The 19,438-nt window shown below is 40.9% G+C and overlaps 1 protein-coding gene across 2 annotated transcripts in view; it reads left to right on the plus strand.

Annotated features, from left to right (window-relative positions):
• LOC134299153 (uncharacterized) overlaps window positions 1-19,438 on the plus strand; it is a 136,592-nt gene that overhangs the window by 21,363 nt on the left and 95,791 nt on the right. For both annotated transcript variants that reach the window (XM_062981064.1, XM_062981063.1), the window contains exon 2: window positions 17,424-17,516. In XM_062981064.1, coding sequence (XP_062837134.1) covers window positions 17,424-17,434 — 11 coding nt within the window. In that variant the 3' untranslated portion in view covers window positions 17,435-17,516. The remainder of the gene's footprint in view (window positions 1-17,423; window positions 17,517-19,438) is intronic.

Genomic DNA, 19,438 nt, shown 5'->3' on the forward strand with positions numbered 1-19,438 from the left:
TACCCAGAGCAACATCAGGATACCATCCAGCAGTCATTAGGCTATCATGCACAAGGAGGTACTGGATATTTCCTTGTCCATTGTGAAAAAAATACTCCGGTTACTCATGGAAAGCAAACAAGAAGAAACTAAACTCATTTGAAAGGTGGTGTTGGAGGAACATTCTATGGACACTATGGGTTGCTCAAAAAGAATGAGCAAACCAGGCTTGAGCTTTCACTAGAAGTGAAGGTGATGGCACTAAGGTTGTTGTACTTTGTACATGTAATGAGAAGGCATGACTCATTGAAAAAGACGGTCATGCTTGTAAAAATGAGACACTAGAAAACCAGAGAGACTGCATTACGGGTGGACTGATTCAACCAAGGAAGCTATCGTTCTGGGTTTGCAAGTTAATATCTTTGGATATTGGAAGGTGGAATTGACTTGACAGCAAAAACAACAAACTTCTAATAATTATGGCATGTTAGGAAGTAGATTCTGGTAAAAATGAGGAAGAGAAAGTCAGTAAACAACACCGCAACTTCATTTTGGCTGGTTTACATAGAGCATGGAAAAATCAACATTTTAAATTTCAGTTCCTAGAATCCTTTAACCAGCACACTAGTGAACTGAATATTGACCCTCTAGTATCATGTCACATGAAGCCCATATTTCTATGTCATGGCTAAAGTAACTATAATGTTTGTTCTGCTTATTCACTAACATGCAACCCAAATGTATCTTTAATGAGGTTATAAAGTCCAGATCTGTTCTGGGGAAAATCTAATCCTAAGTGATAGTTTACATGCCTCAAGTTCTAGAGGTGATGGCGTTCATGATATTGCACTTCTGTTGTTGCATAACCATGTGTAACTTTTTGAATGTACAAGTTTTTTTATTAACTAAATCTAGTTAACACTTTTTAAGTTAGTAGAAGGCTAGCAGCAAATTTGACAGCAGTGTTATTCCTCCACCTGTCATACTGGCAGAGATGCAGCACTCTTTTTTTTTTTTTTTTTTTAGAAAAAGTGAGTAACAAAGTGAAAAAGAAATCCAAAAGTGAAGTTAGATACAAATATACTCAGTATCAGATGGGGCGGGGGAATACTCGCAACATTTTGTATTGAGAATAATTGCAATGCAAATGAGCATTAGATCTGACTATAGTAGTGTATGTCGTAAGGAAATTCTAAACCTGGCCCTTTCACACTACACAGTTACCAAGCTATTATTACACTTTAACTCCCATGGTACCATTCTCTTTAATAATGGGATTTGCAGTTTATGGAGAGACATGTAGATTTCTCAGCAGGACAGCTCCAGTGCTCACCAATCTCCAAAATATAGGATTCAACAGGATACAGCGATGGCAGTTAAAGGGAATTACAGTGTGAAAGCTCCCCTGGTATACTATAGTGAACATGCATATCATTACCTTTTGAAGAATCTGAAGAAGATCTAAAATGCAGGAGCAAGGTGAGCATATGTATCCTGCAGCAGCGATTTATTTATTTATTTACAGTATTTATATTCCGCCCTTCTCACCCCGAAGGGGACTCAGGGCGGATTACAATGAACACATATATGGCAAACATTCAATGCCAACAGACAAACAACATACATTAGACAGACTCAGAGGCATTTTTAACATTTTTCCAGCTTCACGATTCTGGCCACAGGGGGAGCTGTTGCTTCACCGTCCAGTAGTGGCTGTACTACCTCATTCCTTTCCTCGTGTTTTGCTGGCAGTTTTATGGTGTTGTAAATTAGCCTCCCGCATAAAGCGTCCCTAAATTTCCCTAATTGACAGGTGCAACTGTCTTTCGGGGCTGCATAGGTCAACAGCAAGCCGGGGCTATTAATGGTTGGAGGCTTAACCCGACCCGGGCTTCGAACTCATGACCTCTCGGTCAGTAGTGATTTATAGCAGCTGGTTACTAGCCAGCTGCGTCACAGCCTGGCCCTACATGTAGCCCAGCAGCTACATCTACATCATCCTATCAGACGATGTAGATTTACTTGTGGTGTGGTTCTGTCACTGAACTGAGGTGAAACTGTTGTAAGAGACAGTAGCAAGAACATGGGAGGCTTCCTGTACTCTCATTGAGAGGAATGGGGGGGGGGGAGAAGCCAGGTGGCAACAGATGAGGTAAGGGGTGATGGGTTCTTCACGCCAGGTTTGCCACGATCCATGGTGAATCCCTCCACTATTACCTGCAATTTTGACCTCCATGTTATGAAGTCCTCAGAGTTTTCCTGGCAAGATTTCTTCCAGAAGGGTTTACCATTACTTTCATCTACAGATGAGAGAATGTGACCCATCTAAGATCATCCAGTGGATTTCTATGGATTCAAACTCTGGTCTCCCAAAGTGCTAGTCCAATACTCAGACCACTATACCATGTTGGCTTGCAGTTTGTAAGAATAACTATTTGCCATATCTTTCTGAGGTTTGGTTGTGTAGGAAATCTTAGCACTGTAATCCAACAACAGCTGAAAGATCACATTTGATCCACTCCTGCTTTAGAAGGCTTGTTTTGTTTAAGTATGTTGTTTAGTGCTGCGAATTTATTAGAGTGCTGAATATTAATTTTTTCAATGAACACTCTGTAGTTTCTTACTTTATTTAAGCTTCATTCTAATTGCCAGAATCCGTCTCAAAGATGATTTAAGATTACACGAGACAAGGGTAAAAAGAGTGATACAATGATGGAATGAAAGTCATCTGAATGCTGATGCATCTCAATCCAATTTTCTATCAGACTTGTCAAGAGACAATGATGAAGAGGACCCAGCTAAGATGGACACACATGGAATCTAGAAGCCACCAGAAACACACTTGTAAGGGTCAAAGCACAAATTTTGTAAAAATGTAGCATGCAGTACATTTCTAGTTTTGTTGTTGTTAATATAAGCCATCAAGTGACTCTGGCTCATGGTAAATCCATGATAGCGTTTTCTTAGCAACTTTTACTCAGATGAAGTTTGCCATTCAGAGGAGGCTGAGGGTGCATCTGTACTTAATTAATGCAGTTTGACATCCCTTTAATTACTATGACTCAATGTTACGGAATCATGGGAGTTGTAGTTTCACAAGGTATGTAGTCTTCTCTGCCAAAGACTACTGGTGCTTCACCAAAGTACAGATCCAAGGATTCCATAGGATTGAGCCATAGCAGTTAAAGGGGTGCCAAACTGCATTAATTCTAGAGTATAGAGCCAGCGTTAGAGAATATGACTTGCTGAAAGTCACTCAGTAGGTTTCCATGGCTGAGCAGGGATTCAGATTATAGTGTTCATCCTTCTAGTCCAATATTCAAACACTACCACACTTGCTCTGACTTTGATCTATTTAATTACAGGCATGGTCGCACAGTCTTTACCAGAAAGGTGGTTATGTCTCTGCTCTCTTTCTAATCAGAATCTATCTCTCTTCCTACATGACAAAAACACATACAGAGAACATCAGCCTGCTCTCATGTTCCAGCTACATGCAAAAAGATAGTCTACTTCAGTCACACCGTGAAGTAAAACTTTAACTATTTCATCACACAGAGAAAGGGAAGAGTTCTAGGACGCTTCCAGGATACTTCCTTGATGGAGCCCGCCAGATGCTATCACACAATGTGAGGCTACTTCCAGAAGGGTTCCATAGAGGAAGTGTCCTGACAGGATGCTTCCCAGAGAACATGGGAGGCTTCCTGTGTTCTCATCAGACTATTGGGCGGAAGCTGGTCAGTGATGGGGAAAGTGGTGGAGTGGGCAATGTGAGCCATGGGGCAATGGCTTCCCCCTGTTGCCCTCTGGATTCACCATGCTGTCTGGAGAATCCCTCCACTGCTGCCCAGCTTGACCTCAGTATGATGAGGTCCTAAGTCTCTCCTGACTACAAACAGTATTTCTTGCAATGACAGAAACCCAATTGTTATTTGAATTAGAGTAGTTCCACTGAAGTAATGGAACTTGATAAGTCAACACTTCATTGTTTTCATGAGGATATTGTAGTGGAGACTAACAACTTAATTTAGTCCAAGAATTGAACCATTTCAGATGTGAGTAATCATCTAAAGCAAAACTGGATACTTAGTAACATATTACATACCTGTAGACATGTACCAGAACATCTATGTTCTCTGACAGATCTCATTTTCACGAAGGAATCAAGCCACTTAAAAACAATTCTATGAATACCAGATAGGTTCTCAAAAAGACTGACAATGTTGTTTGATCAAGACTACTGAACAACAGAGATTTTTGAAGATGAACAGGGTAAAATTACTTCTGTCAGTCGCTGATAATAGATTATTGATCAAAACTTGCTGTATTTGGGCCCAAAACTAGAGGGAGTAAGTCTAGGAATCCGATGTCACTTAAGTGCATGGGCATCCCTTTGTTCCACTCCTATACACAGGATTTAACAAATGAATTCCATATGCTTGAGAAAGGAGATCTTGATTTTACTCATCATCCCTTCCAAAAAACATCTTTATTAAATTCTAAATATGTTCCTTTTTAAAATAGGAATTACATTTTTTTGCTGTCAAATATATTGGGACAAGGTTAATTCAGGTCATTGTGAAGATTGAAAAACACCCTCATCCTCAGAAAACTATCTCTGCTACTGCTGAGTCCCACATCCAATTATAGTGAATGGTTCCCCCCAATTTCCCACCAAAAATAGGCTGAGGAAATGAAAATATGCTTTTACATTGTTTTACCTGATAGTAAAATAAATGGAATTGGATGAGTTCTAAACTAAACCATATCCAAAGTTGTTGATTCTCCCCTCCCCCAGAAAAAAATGTTTCTGTTTGCTGCATCCAAAGTCAATTCCAAACAATATTTCCACTCACAATAGAAAATGATGATAAAGAGTCTTAAAATATCTCAGTGTATGAGAGAAGGAAAGGTGGTTGTGATTTACCTTCATGTTTTAGTGCTCCTGCAGAGACAGTTCATTAATCCTGTTGCTCATTGGTTTTCTCAGGAATATGCCTGCAGTCAGCACTGTCAAAGTCACATTGCCTGAATGTCAGGGACTGAACAACATGTCTAGAATAGACATATAGCTATGAAGCACTCTACCAATACTGGGGAGCAAAACATGAAGTATGGAAGCTTTATCAAGGATCCCAATACGAAAAGTGAGAAGCAGATGGTTCTTCTGAAGCAGATGGTTCAGGGCATGTACACATACCAAGCTCTTACACAGACAAGGGGAGAAGGATGTAACAATTTACCCTGAGTTATAATAGATGTAAATGTCATGTGAAATGAAGCTAAGTCTCATGTGAAGTAACATAAAAGAAAAAGAATCGGAGATGTGGAAATGAATAGTGATAATCCTTCAGAATTTTCTCCAACTCTTAATATACCTTATTATCATGCAACATGATAGGTCAAGGATTTGGGGCCCATCCAGACAGGGCCCAAAATTCATGAGCTCTCACACTTTTACTGGGAAAAGCGAATTAATTCGAGACAAAGCAGGAAAACCCTGCTTTACCCCAAATTAGTTAGATAGCCCATTAGATTTGGGCCTTCCTTTTTTTTCCATGTCAGGAGCAACCTGAGTTGCTTCTGGGGTGAGAGAATTGGCCGTCTGCAAGGACATTGCCCAGAGGACACCCAGATGTTTTGATGTTTTACCATCCTTGTGGGAGGCTTCTCTCATGTCCCCGCATGGAGCTGGAGCTGACGGAGGGTGGGATTCGAAACCTGGCAGCCTTCAGGTGAGCAACCCAACCTTCAAGTCACAAGGCTTTAATCCACTAGGCCACGGGGGCTCTTTGGGCCTTCCTGAAAGGCCCAGTTCTAATGGTCTATGGGCCCTGTGGGGATAGACTACTGGGTAGTACTGGGACTATCCAGGGGCCAGTCCCCACATCCATCTCACACATTTTGGTCCAAAGATATGAGACGACACCTACCCCTACCCAAAAACCACAGATACTTGGGCCTCCAGGTGTAACACTGAGTCCAGGAGGACCCCCAAACTCCGGACCTGTGTCTTCAGGAGGAATTAATCCTTATTTCATGATCTGCCCTCCGAGACCCTTTCTGACATATTCCTTGTCTGTGGGTTTTGACGCCCTTATAAGGTTCCGGGATTTCAACAACAATAGGACCAGGGAGGCTAAATCATAGAATCATAGAATCATAGGGTTGGAAGAGACCTCACGGGCCATCCAGTCCAACCCCCTGCCAAGAAGCAGGAAAATGACATTCAAAGCACCCCTGACAGATGACCATCCAGCCTCTGCTTAAAAGCCTCCAAAGAAGGAGCCTCCACCACAATTATAACTCAGGGTAAATACCTAATGAAACTATGATCCCAGGGTTTCCTGATGTAGTGCTCATCTAACCGGTGACTCATGAACCAGTGCTGGTCTATAAGCCTTTGACTGCTGGTTCACAGAGTGTTTCCAGGGATAATAATAATATAGCACATTGGGGAAAGGGTACCAGTCTATCCAATCTGGCCATTTCAGAAATATTGCCCTAACATACCACCTCAGTAAACCACTTTAAAATAAAAACTTATGGATATATGTTGGAAGATACAGGATTTCAAACAAAACACTCAAAAGAAAATGAAAAACTTGTATATTAGCTACCTAGCTTGAAGGGTAGAGAATCTCCTAATACAAAACAGGGAATTAGGGTCATTTATTGAGTAGTCACATTTGCTTATGCAACAGTACATTGTTTAGGGTGAGTGAGAACAAATTAAATACTTCCTAAAAGATCACTCTGAGCTGGGAGAATGACATTAGAAATGCAGTGAAAATAATATTAAAGTGAGACATGCTAGGGCAACCCCTGCAACTTGGCACAGAAATAATGGGATGTGAGTTGGCAGCAACTGACCAAGCAATCTCGGGGTCATAGCTGATATATCTGTGAAAATATTGACTTGGTGCTCAGCTGCTGTTTTAAAAAAGATGACAAATTCCAAGTAAGGCATAATTGGAAAAATAAAACAGAAATACATCAGACGGTTTCATACTACATTTATACAAATTCATAGTGTAAATACATGTGGAATGAAACAGCTAGGGAGGTAAGTCTAACACAAATAAACAAAAATATTTGAAACTTTTAGAGAACACTGAAGGATTCTTAGATGCACCCTGAGATTACTTTTTCTTTCATTGGCCTCCACTTTTCTTATGAAGCCTATGTTCGCATTTTAGAGGCAGCTTTTGTTCACTTTGCCTCTTGTAATAGGCAGAGGTGGCTACTGGCTACAATTGAACAGCTACAGTAGAATCACATGTGTTCCCAGCTCAAACTTTGTTTATTGCATTGTATGGCAGATATGCTGCTGCAACCTGACACCAAAAATCTGCATTTCTCCACCCCATCTTCACCATCCACCTTATGCTGATGTTGCAAAAAAGTACCAGCTAGACAGAAGATGGAGAAGAAATGATAAGGTAATCAGGAAAAGCATAAAAAACGTTCAAAGGCTTTGTTAACTGAGGAATACTTTACTGAAGGTGGTGTTTTCTTGGCTCAGTCACATGTACTTTTTAAAAACTTTGTTTTAGTCCAAAATATATTACCTAAAATTTGTTAAGGCAGGGGATATGTTCTTCTCTCACTTTAAAGTAATTAAATCATAGGAAGGAAATAGAAAGAGAAGACCTGCTACCAGCACATACATTATTATCTGAAGCAAACATTCGTATTGTCAAAAACAACCCATGTGTTAGTATGAGTAGTATTACCTAACTCTTATTTTTTTATTGTGTCAGAAGCGATTTGAGCAAGTTGCTTCTGGTGTGAGAGAATTGGCTGTCTACAGAGACGTTGCCCAGGAGACACCTGGATGTGTTGCCATTCTGCTTCTCTCATGTCCCTGCAAGCTAGAGCTGACAGATGGGAGCTCTCCCATCTCATGGATTCGAACTGGCAACCTTCAGATAAGCAGTTCATCATTGTGGGGGGCTTCTCACATGTTCTCGCATGAGGAGCTGGAGCTGACAGAGGGAGCTCATCTGCGCTCTCCATGGATTCAAACCGGCAACCTTCAGGTCAGCAACCCAAACTTCAAGTCAGCAATCCTGCCAGCACAAGGATTTAACCCATCCCATCACTGCGGTTCCTCTACCAAACTCTTATAAGAAAAGGAAGCATCTCCTTCTCTGAGAAAAATGGTGAAAGGCAAGAACTTAGTCCATCCCAGGAGAGCCTAGAAGAAGCACTGACCACCTCAGCCATCTCTGCCATAGTTTTGCTTCTGGCTTTTTTGAATTCATTTTTGAATAACTGGCTCCCTGAAGCAGCATTGGTGCTTTCCCCTCTCCATGGATCAAATCAAAATGCATTTGACATAATCATGAGGTTGACATAATCAGTATATATGGTAATTGACAACGTGTTAATATACACTTCAAGAAGATAAATTTAAATGAATATGTTTGTATTTGTTAAATTGAGTGTTGATCATTTTCAGGGCTTAGTGAAAGTTTATAATAATTTCTATACAGTATTATAATGTATTCCTTGTTTCACAAATCAAGTGCATATTTATCCTACCCTTCTTACTCCTTTTTGTGTTTTCCCCAATAATCTTATTTTTTTTAAGAATGTATGAAAAATTCATTTATATACAATTTTAAAAGCAGTTCTAAAGCTTCCAGTAGTGTACTGCTTAGATTCCTATAGATTATTCCCCCTTTTGGCATAGAAGTCAGGAAAACACCAAAGCAAAATATTTCTCTAGTATTTGTATTAAATATAGCTATACAAGTAAAGCAGTTCAGAAATGAGTCTGTATTTTTCCACACTGTTCCAAAATCGCAGCAGGTCACTGAGTGCAGTATGAATTAACTATTAATCTTAGAGAATAATACATTTCACTGCCAAGGAAAAGTGAGTTTAGATGTGGCCATTGTAAAGGAACCACCCTAAAAATACATTTTTGAAAACTAGCTAAAGCTGTACACATATGGTTTCTCTTGTTCTTTTTAACCTTATTTACAAGGCCTTCTTTGAAATAGTTGTGACTGTACTTGTATAACAACAATATAATTACATAGCTAACCAATTAGTCATCAAATGACCTGCATGGGGGAGTTAGTGTTGTTATTATTTGGGTTTTGATCAAATCTATATAAAAATGCAAAATATTCCAGACACCAATAAACCTATTAGAAGTTAATAGTAATATTCACAGGAATCAAACAATTGACATGAATAAAGCTATCACCATCTTTACACATAGAGCCCCTGGTGGCACAATGGGTTAAACCAGTGGTTCCCAAACTTATTTGGCCTACTGCCCCCTTTCCAGAAAAAATATTACTCAGCGCCTCCTGGAAAGGGAGCGTGGCTTAAAGGGGTGGGCGTGGCTCCTGCTCAAGTGGGCGGGGCTGAGCCTCTCCCCTAGTCCAAGATGCAGGGCTGGGAGGGAGAGGTGGGCAGGGCCACAAATGGGACTGGGATGGGCGGAGTTATGAACTCTTAGGCAGGGCTGAGCTTCTATCCCTGTCCTGCAGGGGGTGGGACTAGAGGAGGGGGCGGGGTCTATTCCCAAGTGCCTGACGGGGCTGAACCTCTATACCCCGCCCTGTGTTCTAACAAGTGCCTCAGGGGAGGTATACAGAGGTTCAGACCTGTCTCGCGCTCTTGGGAAGAGGCCCCGCCCCCACCACTAGCCCCACCCTTTAGTCCTAAAAGGCCTTTCAGGAAAGGTATAGAGGCTCATTCCTGTCTCAGGCTCTTGGAAGGAGGCCCGCCCCCTTCCCTAGCTTGGCCCTCTGTGTCCCAACAAGCACCTCAGGAGAGGTATAGATTCTCAGCCCTGTCTCGGGCTCTTGGGAAGAAGCCATGCCCACTCCTCTAGCTCTGCCCCCTTTGTCCTAACAGGCGCCTCAGGTGCTCAGCCCTGTCTCTGACACTTGGGAAGAGTCCCCGCCCCTCCCCTGGCCCCACCCCCGTGTCCTAATAGGTGCCATCACCGCCACCCTGGATCGCTGCAGCGCCCACCAGGGGACAGTAGCACCCATTTTGGGAATCACTGGATTAAACCCTTGTGCTGGCAGGATTGCTGACTTGACGTTTGGGCTGCTGACTGAAGGTTGCTGGTTCGAATCTGTGGAGAGCGTGGATGAGCTCCTTCTGTCAGCTCCAGCTCCCCATGCAAAGACATGAGAGAAGCCTCCCACAATGATGATAAGGGCAATATCCTTGCAGACAGCCAATTCTCTCACACCAGAAGCGACTTGCAATTTCTCAAGTCGCTCCTGACACACACACAAAAATCTTTACCCAATTGTAAAAATAATTTCTGCCTCCATCTTGACAGGCAGTTTCTAAGGTTGCTTAAATCCCTCTATAAGTTGTGAATAAGCAAAGTAACAGGTATCTATATCATCCTTTAAAAGCTTCTTTCTTGATTTAAGCTCCCAGTTACCTAGTTCCAAATTAGATTCTCATAGTTTGATACTACAAGATGTACCTGCCCCCTGCAAATGCTGTTTCCCTTTTAGTTTCCATTGCAAGTCCAATTGTTAGTAGAGTGGACTTGCATATACATTTAATTAACGTGTTTCTGTTACCTCAATGGCTCTCCTGTAGTTAGAACTAACAACTGAATTTAGTTCAAGATTGAGTATAGTATGCTAGTATTTTTAATGGAAATGCCCAACTATCCTCCTAATTGATTGCAGTGATTAGAGCTGCTGGAAGTGGCGGTTCAACGCAGAATTCATGCATTTAATTTAAGCCATAATAATTCACTGTAATTTATGTCATTGTTTATTTTATCCTTATAAAAGTCTAAACAAGATTCTGCTCTTATGATACAGAAGTTGTGAGGTACATACAGCCCGGAAAATTCACAACAACCCAATAATGATAATATCCTATACACTTGGAAAGTGTCCTAGACACTTGGAAATGTCTGACGTGTGATCCAATACAAAAGCCAGCATAGTGATCTTGTTTGCTGTGTACTAATCTTGTTGTGTATCAAATAATAATAATATAAATAGCCATTTGATGTGCAAAGCAAGTGATTCCAGCACTGACTTGTTTTCTTCACATTTTTACTTTTATTTAACACATTTTAAATAAACATAACACTTACCTTTTTTGCTATGCAAACAGTCCAACCTCCACTGTCTCTGGTGAATCAGATTCTGCAACATAACAAATAAACCATAACTCACTGAGTTAAATTGTGCAATTCAAAATGGCACCATAAAACCATCCAACCTTTTTAAAGGATAGAGTTACAACATTTACTCTCTGACCTCAAACAGCAATAAATTCCTCAGGCAAAATGGGGAAGTGACCATATTCTGCTTGACTTCTTCCTAATTTGAGATCATGTGTCGGGTTATCTTATTTATGACACAATATTCAACTGTACAGAAGGTGTCATTAAAATCTTCAGATACGGTACTGCACTGTGACGGAAAAATTGCTCTTTTTATTGGGCATGCCATATGTGGGCACTAGTTGTTATCCTGTACGGGTTATCAAGTAGCACATGCTACAGTAAGATTAGAACTTGGATTTTAAGAACTTTTCTATTGTAAGGACAAACAGCAGACCTGATTCAGAAAATGGAAAATATTAGTTCTTCAATGGGGAATAGCAGTCTTAATCCAACTGTTAGTCTAAACTAGAGCAGGCCCTTTGGAACTCATTGAATATTTGTTTTCTGAATTACAGTTGATTCAATGGGTCTGTTTTAGTTTAGACTAAGAACTGGATTAAAGCCAACATAAACACAGTCCCATGAAATCTGCTAATTTACTTTGTGAGGAAAATCAAGTTTCAATTGAAAAACTTCTAAATCATGGGTTGTAGCTATAGAGCAAAGATGAAATATGATTAATCATGGACAACTGTTATATAGTCACAACTGATTTAAGAACTAATATTAATATATAGAACACACCTGTATGTTCTCTTGTCGTATCTGAATCTTGTGATTAAGCTGGCCATTGATTATTTTTCACTCAGTAAGGACGAATTTCAAGAATTTATGAAAATTCAAATTTGATAGGAATAAATTAACCTCCAGTCTTTACATGACAGCCATATATTTTCTGGTTTAGCCTTTAAGATCCTCCACTTATAGTTACCAAATAAATTATGGGGCTGCAATTACAGATTGTTCACCCTGATGACGGCAAGGGGATCTGGGCAAGGGTCTGAAGCACATGTGGTTGCTCTCACAGCTCCAGTGGTTCCTGATAGAGACCGATTACCTGGATCCATCACAGTCTGGTCATGGTACGGAGACAGCTTTGGTTGCCTTGGTGGATGACCTCCGCAGAGAACTTGACAGGGGGATTGTGACCCTGTTGATTCTCATGGACATCTCAGCAGCTTTCGATACTATTGACCATGTCATCCTTCTGGGATGGCTCTCCGGAATGGGTATTGGGGGTGTTGCTCTGCAATGGCTCTGCTCCTTCCTGGAGGGCCGTTCCCAGTTGGTGAAGCTGGGAGAATCCTGCTCAGACCCCTGGCCATTGTCCTGTGAAGTCCCGCAGGGTTCTATTTTGTCTTCCATGCTTTTTAACATCTACATGAAACCGCTGGGAGAGGTCATCCAGAGTTTTGGAGTTGGGTGCCATCTCTATTCAGATGACACTCAACTACTACTCCTTTCCACCAAACTCCAAGGAAGCCCCTCAGATCCTTGACTGGTGCCTGGCTGCTGTGATAGACTGGATGAGGGTGAACAAGCTGAAACTTAATCCTGACAAGACAGAGGTCTTCCAGGTCAGTCGTGTGGCCGATCAGGGCATAGGGTGGCAACCTGCACTCAACGGGGTCGCACTCTCCCTTAAGATGCAGGTCCACAGCTTGAGGGTCCTCCTGGATTCAGCGGTGACACTTGATGCTCAGGTGTCGGCGGTGGCCAGGAGGGTTTTCGCACAGTTAAAGCTTGTGCGTCAGCTGCAACCGTACCTCGTGAAGTTTGACTTGGCCATGGTGGTCCACGCCTTCGTCACCTCCAGGTTGGATTATTGCAATGCACTCTACATGGGGCTGCCTTTGAAGACAGTTCGGAAACTTCGGTTGGTTGCGATAAGCGGCCAGATTAATAACAGGAGCTAGTTACAGAGAATGGTCATCTCCTCTGTTTAAACAGCTCCACTGGCTACCAATAAGTTTCCGGGCCCAATTCAAGGTGCAGGTTATTACCTATAAAGCCTTAAATGGTTCAGGACCTGCCTATCTTCGTGATCGCCTGCTCTCCTACAAACTGACACAAGCCCTAAGATCATCCGGGGAGGTGCTCCTCTCGCTCCTGCCTTTGTCTCAAAAGTGGCTGGTGGGGACGAGGGAGAGGGCCTTCTCGGCAGTGGCCCCCCAGCTCTGGAATTCTCTCCTCAGGGAGATCAAGTTAACTCATTCCCTGCCCATTTTCCGCTGGGAATTGAAAACATGTTTGTTCCAGAGTGCGTTTGAATGAATAGGCCCAGTAGAGTTGTCATCAGAATACTTCTTTAGGTTTATAAAACCATACGGCACTTCATCACTGTTACTAATTTCCATGATATAGCACTTTATGAAACCTGTCCCCGCTCGTTCACTTTTAATTACTCTGATTTTGTCTTCTTGGATTTTAATGTATTGTCCATTATATTATTTTGTGTATCGTTGAAATGTTTTAAGTTTTGTCAAATATGCTGTGTCATTGTTCGGGCTTGTCCCTGTTGTGAGCCGCCCCAAGTCCCTTCGGGGAGATGGGGCAGGATATAAAAATAAAGTTTATTATTATTATTATTATTATTATTATTATTATTATTATTATTATTATTATTATTTATTGCTGCAGATCTTGGCAATATTACTTTCTTTGATCATTTTTGTGGCTTCCAGAACATCCATGGCTGCTGCCAAATTTCAGATTTTTAAAAATACTTCCAATTAGTACATAGCCACAACAATGAAAGTGTGACCCAAAGTGGAATGTGGGAGAGAAGGGTTGAAAGTAACCTCCAGACCCTCCAAAATTGTCCACTCCTGATCTACCATTTACATCCACTGAAGATCATGATAATTTTCTTCAAGGTATGTCCTTTAATTTGTTAGCCAACATATTTTTTCTAGTCTTCTGTCCCACAAACCTGCTCCTGTTATTGTGTTTCTCCATAGGGTAAGATACAGGCTTTAGTTTTCACAGAAAAATGTTACAAGGGGATCTTGAAGCATTCTAGAAGCTAACCAAAAGAAAGATATCTATGAAAGCTTATGCTGTCAACTTTTTTCTTTCAGTTTCGGAGTGGCTACAAGATCTTTCCATATTGATATTCCAGTCTAACATAGCTATGTCTTTGAATTATACCACAAGGAAAAAAAGTTTTTTGTTGCTTAAGTTGCTGCGGTTGTGTTACCTGCTTTACCTGATATCATACATATAGTTGCCATCAAGTCAATGCCAACTTATGGCAACACCATGAATGACAGACCTCCAAAGGCCAGAGTCTTGCAAATTAAAGGCATGGTTTCCTTGTTTAAATCAATCCATTCATAGTATGACTGCCCTCGTTTTCGTATTGTCTTCCACTTTATTATGCATTATTATCTTTTTACAATGAGTCATTTCATCACATGATATGTCCAAAGTATGACAACCTCAGTTTAGTCATCTTATTCTTTAGTGAGAGTTCAGGCTTCCTATGTTCCAGGACCTTTTTTTTTTTTTTTTTGGTCTTTTTGACATTCCATAATATTTGTAGAACTCTCCTCCAGCACCTCATTTTAAATGGTGAGAGATAGTATTTTCTAGTTGGATGTTATTATTGTTAGCCACCCAACATGTTATGAAAGTACTTTAAGGATAAGATATAAATCTCAGAATAAAAACATAAATAGACATATATATTTGAGAAAGGTATAGGAGAATCCTTTGTAAAGTGAATTCATTTGATACATCCCCAGACTGTGCAATTTCAAATTATATGAGATCAGAGGCACAATCGAGAAATGAACATGTGTAACTTCTATCAAAGCTTCAGTATTCCATTGCCTGCCTTTTTGAAGTAATAAATAAACTTGGGCACTATTCACTGGGATCCTAGAATCTCTGGTAAACCATTTTTAAGAGTTGGTGTTTTTTGCCAACAATATAATACATTTGTGTGACAATATTGTCACATACAAACTGATTATGTGGGAAGTGTGGAGAGCATTCGTCCTAAGTTTATCCTGATCACAGTGAGCCACCACTGCTGAAGTTTTCATCTGCTATTTAATTAATGTTGTATAGGAGATTTCCAGACAGATTTAAGAGATGCTGGCCAGAAACTGTAGTGCATGTTTTGTAATCACAACTGCTTTATTCTGTACTAGTTCAGACACAGAGATACACTTTGTTTGACATTAACCAAAAGGTCATAGACTTAGACCTGTCAAGGGTCTGTGTACCGTGAGAAGGGGCACAGTGGTTAAATATCACAAGCCCTGAATTTCTTCTTTACATATGTGTTATCTACTCAGAGCTTGACAATTGTGGAAGCTAGGAGGGCAATCTTTTTGGGAGACCACAATAATAGTCAAAAATAGCAAATAAAAGTCAAATAAAAACATTTAAACAGCAGAAATTGCTAGAAATCTATTTCTGTTTTTGAAAAACTGACTTTGAAAAACTGTTCAGTAGTGTGGGAAGATTAATTCCTTCTATTTCTTTATATAAAGGGTAGCTTGAGGAACATGGAAGAGCTTCAAAAATAAGACACAGGTACTACATGCAGTCACATGGGCAATTTTTCCTTACTCTAGTCTCCTCTAAACAAAAAAGAACAGTCTTGTCACACCTCAAAAACTGTATCATAGACTGTGGTATGAGGACAATGAAAGACAGGATCATGATGTTAATGAAGATGACAAATGATAGGACAGGCCCTGAAATAGAATACATCTCTATCTGCATAGCTTTCTTCATTAACATAATGGTTCAGTTTTTCATTGTCCTCATACCAGAGTCTATGATACAGCAGCAATTTTTGGGAGTTAAGAAAGAGGTGGAAACTGTTAGGTTGCGAGCATGTGGAGGGCTTTGTTATTATTGTATTCTTACTGGCAGGAAAATGGAGAAGTACTTCTGACATGCTGAGTCTTGTACCAAAATAACTTGGCTGATTTTGTGTACTGATACACCTTGCTTCTAGGAATGTGTTGTGATTAGTGCAATTTGCTGCTTTGCCTTAGACAGCAAAATGTCTTCTGTGCTCAGTAATTTCAATTTAATTCTATGTAGCATATTAAACCAATTTGCAATCTGAGGCTCAATTAATGAGAGAGAAATCTCCCTACTCCTGACATTGGATGACGTAGATGACAGTGAACCCATAGAGGTCAAAGAGTACACAGAGTAGAGTTTAGGAAGTTACTTTATTTGAACTATTAACTCTAGAATCCCACAGACTACAGATCCTGGAAGCTGTTGTTCAAAGTGTTTTTTCCGAGCTCTAAAACAAATGTAAATGTAGTAAGAACCTCATAACCATGAAACCCATACTTGCAATTCCACTTACTTATGTAAAAGTGGGCACACTAAGAATTTGCTCCAGGTGATTTTATGGTATGCTTCTCCTCGCTAGGAATCACTAGATCCTCCAATGCAACTCTGTGATATTTTTGGACCAAAAGAGAGCTAATTTAATGGCATTCCAACATATCTGTGGTTTTAGATAATCACAATCAGCCAGAAACATATCCCCCACATATATTGATTTACACATTTGTTCCTGGTGGAGAAGCAGCCTAATCACATTAAGGCTTTAATGAGGACAGCCTCAGTATTCTGAAGTTAACAGAATTCTGGGAAATGTAGTTTGGGAAGGCAAGGACCCCTGTGATAGAGAATCAGAAGGCCCTGCCCTAACCTACATTTCCCACAGCTCTGCTTGCTTCAAAATACTGGAGCCAGTTGTGTTAATGCTTCAGTGTGATGAAGCAGTAGATCTTGTAGAATATATCTTTTCCCCCCCTCTTCCATCATGATGGCATCTCACTAATATTAGTCATGGTTTTTGCTTTTAATGTAATCATTATATGTTTCTGTCCATCATATTATCCTGGGTAAACATAGTGTTTTTGTATCATACAGATTTCAGCACTAGAGTTTCTTGAGAGAGAACAGTGAATGAGAGGACAAGTGGATAATGTTTGTCCTGCATTTTAATTTCTCACACCTCCTCCACACACCACCTCCATTCCTAGCAAACACAAATGTGTTTCCTATCTACATGGCTATGGAGCAAAAACAATTTATTAGTAAGCTGTATTTAACTGTCACTATTATTCTACCAAACCTTCACATCCTTAGGCACTTATACAATTTGCAGCATTTAACCTCTTGCTTCACTCAGGGAAAAAGCACTGCACTTCAAACAAGGGAAGTTACGCAGGGAGCTCGGGCAATAAAATGGTTGTGCTCATTTTGGTATTCTTTTCATTAGGCAACTGCTGAAGGTTGGACAAGACTGGTCTCTCTGGGGACAGTGACGAGAACAACAATTTTGCAATCTGAGGACAGGATCAACTGTTTGTGGGTAAGTTGTCATTTTTTATCCATTTGGCTTTTCAGCAGATGAATAGTTAGTTCACACATAGCATCTTCTAAAGTGTTGCTGCCATCATAGAAATGTGAATACTTCTGGAGATGCTAACTCATGTGGAGGAGGTGGTTCTCAGGCAGTGCCTCCACACAAATTGAACTAGGCACTAAGTACCACAATCTCAGGGGATTTACATATCTATGAAATGTCTGACTAACTTTGTCAAAGTTGGGTGGGGAAGACAAGGAAGCAGGCTAAGACAATCTCAAAGTTTGCTCCCAGTTGACTTTCTGCTTTGCTATATGACAATTACCATTTAGGCATTTACAGCTCTGAAGGAAGGATGCCAGAAAAGGCTCCAAGTGAGTTGAGTGTGACAACCACTTCAAGGAGCAAGTAGATGATGTGGGTATGGCCAGGCCTGTAGCGAGGGGGCAGTTTTAGGGGTTCACCCCCCCCCCGAAATTTTTCAGGTTATAAAAAAACCTGGTTTACTCATGAATTTTAACTGGTTAACCAAATCCCCATGCTAAGTCTATGAGACACAAAACATTAAGAGTCCCTCCAGGCACTATTTCAAGCAGATATTGACAGGTTTGTAGCAGGGAGAGGTGTGTGCTAGGGGTTCAACCTCCCCCCCCCCCGAAATTTTCAAAACCCCTCCCGAATTTTTTTTCTGGCTACGGCCCTGGGTATGGCAGCAAAAGATATCATCTGTCCTGCTTAGCCCGAACTAATCTGTTCCCTTCAGTTGAGATGGAGAATATTGCCTTGTGATCAATGTTGAAGTAAGGTACCATTGGCTTCTGCTGCTAGTCTAGTATAGTGTTTCCCAACCTTTGGTATTTGGTGTCTGGGATTTCAGCTTCTCAAAACCTCAGCAAACTTGACCAACTGTCAGGAATCCTTAGAGCTGAAGTCTGGAAAATTCAGAGGAAGAACATTAGGAAGAACTTCCTCACTGTGAGAGCTGTTTGGCAGTGGAACTCTCTGCCCCAAAGTGTGGTGGAGGCTTCTTCTTTGGAGGTTTTTAAGCAGAGGCTGGTGGCCATCTGTCAGGGGTGCTTTGAATGCGATTTCCTGCTTCTTGGGAAGGGGTTGGACTGGGTGGCCCATGAGGTCTCTTCCAACTCTATGATTCTATGATTCTAGGAGTAATTGCTTCTTTGGATGTTTTGTACTTCATTTTCCAGAATCTCTGACTATTGGCCAGTCTGGCTTAGGCTTCCGGGGGTTTAAGTCCACAACCACTGGGAACTGTTGGTCTAGTAGGATTCTCTACTTCAAAATGTGGTGATGGTTGCGAGGATGTTTTCTTGCTTTTTGCTTAAGGCAGCAAAATATCTTGGTACAATTTTGCAGACAGGCAGCTCTGTTTCATTCTTCAGCTGCACTGTTTCATTTTCCCACAAAATCATGACCACCAGGCCTGTAGCCGGGGGGGGGGGGGGAGGTTCAACCCCCCCCCCCCCCAAATTTCAGGTGAAAAAAAAACCTGGTTTACTCATGAATTTTAACTGGCTAACCAAATCCCCATGCTAAGTCTATGAGATGCAAAAAAATTAAGAGGCCCTCCAGGTACTATCTCAAGCAGATATTAACTGGTCTGTAGCCAGAGGGGGGGGGGTTTCAAAACCCTCCCCAAAAACATTTTCTGGCTACGGCTCTGATGACCACCAACTATTCTCTAAAGAAGATGCCAGAACCAAGAGTTGAGAAGGATACGGTATTTCCTTATTGTAGCTGAACTGCTTTTCTGTTCTCTCAAATGTGCTTTGGGAACCATTCTTAAGAGCAGTTATTTTTAATGCACGTGCAGCAATGTATCCTTATCTCACTTCTAGGCCATATTGAAAGCATATCAGTACTGAAAGGTTCTGTCTTGAACAGCTTTGGAGCAAGAAGATGGCATATCA

The sequence above is a fragment of the Anolis carolinensis genome, chromosome 5, assembly GCF_035594765.1.
Source record: "Anolis carolinensis isolate JA03-04 chromosome 5, rAnoCar3.1.pri, whole genome shotgun sequence".
Taxonomy (NCBI): Eukaryota; Metazoa; Chordata; class Lepidosauria; order Squamata; family Dactyloidae; genus Anolis; species Anolis carolinensis.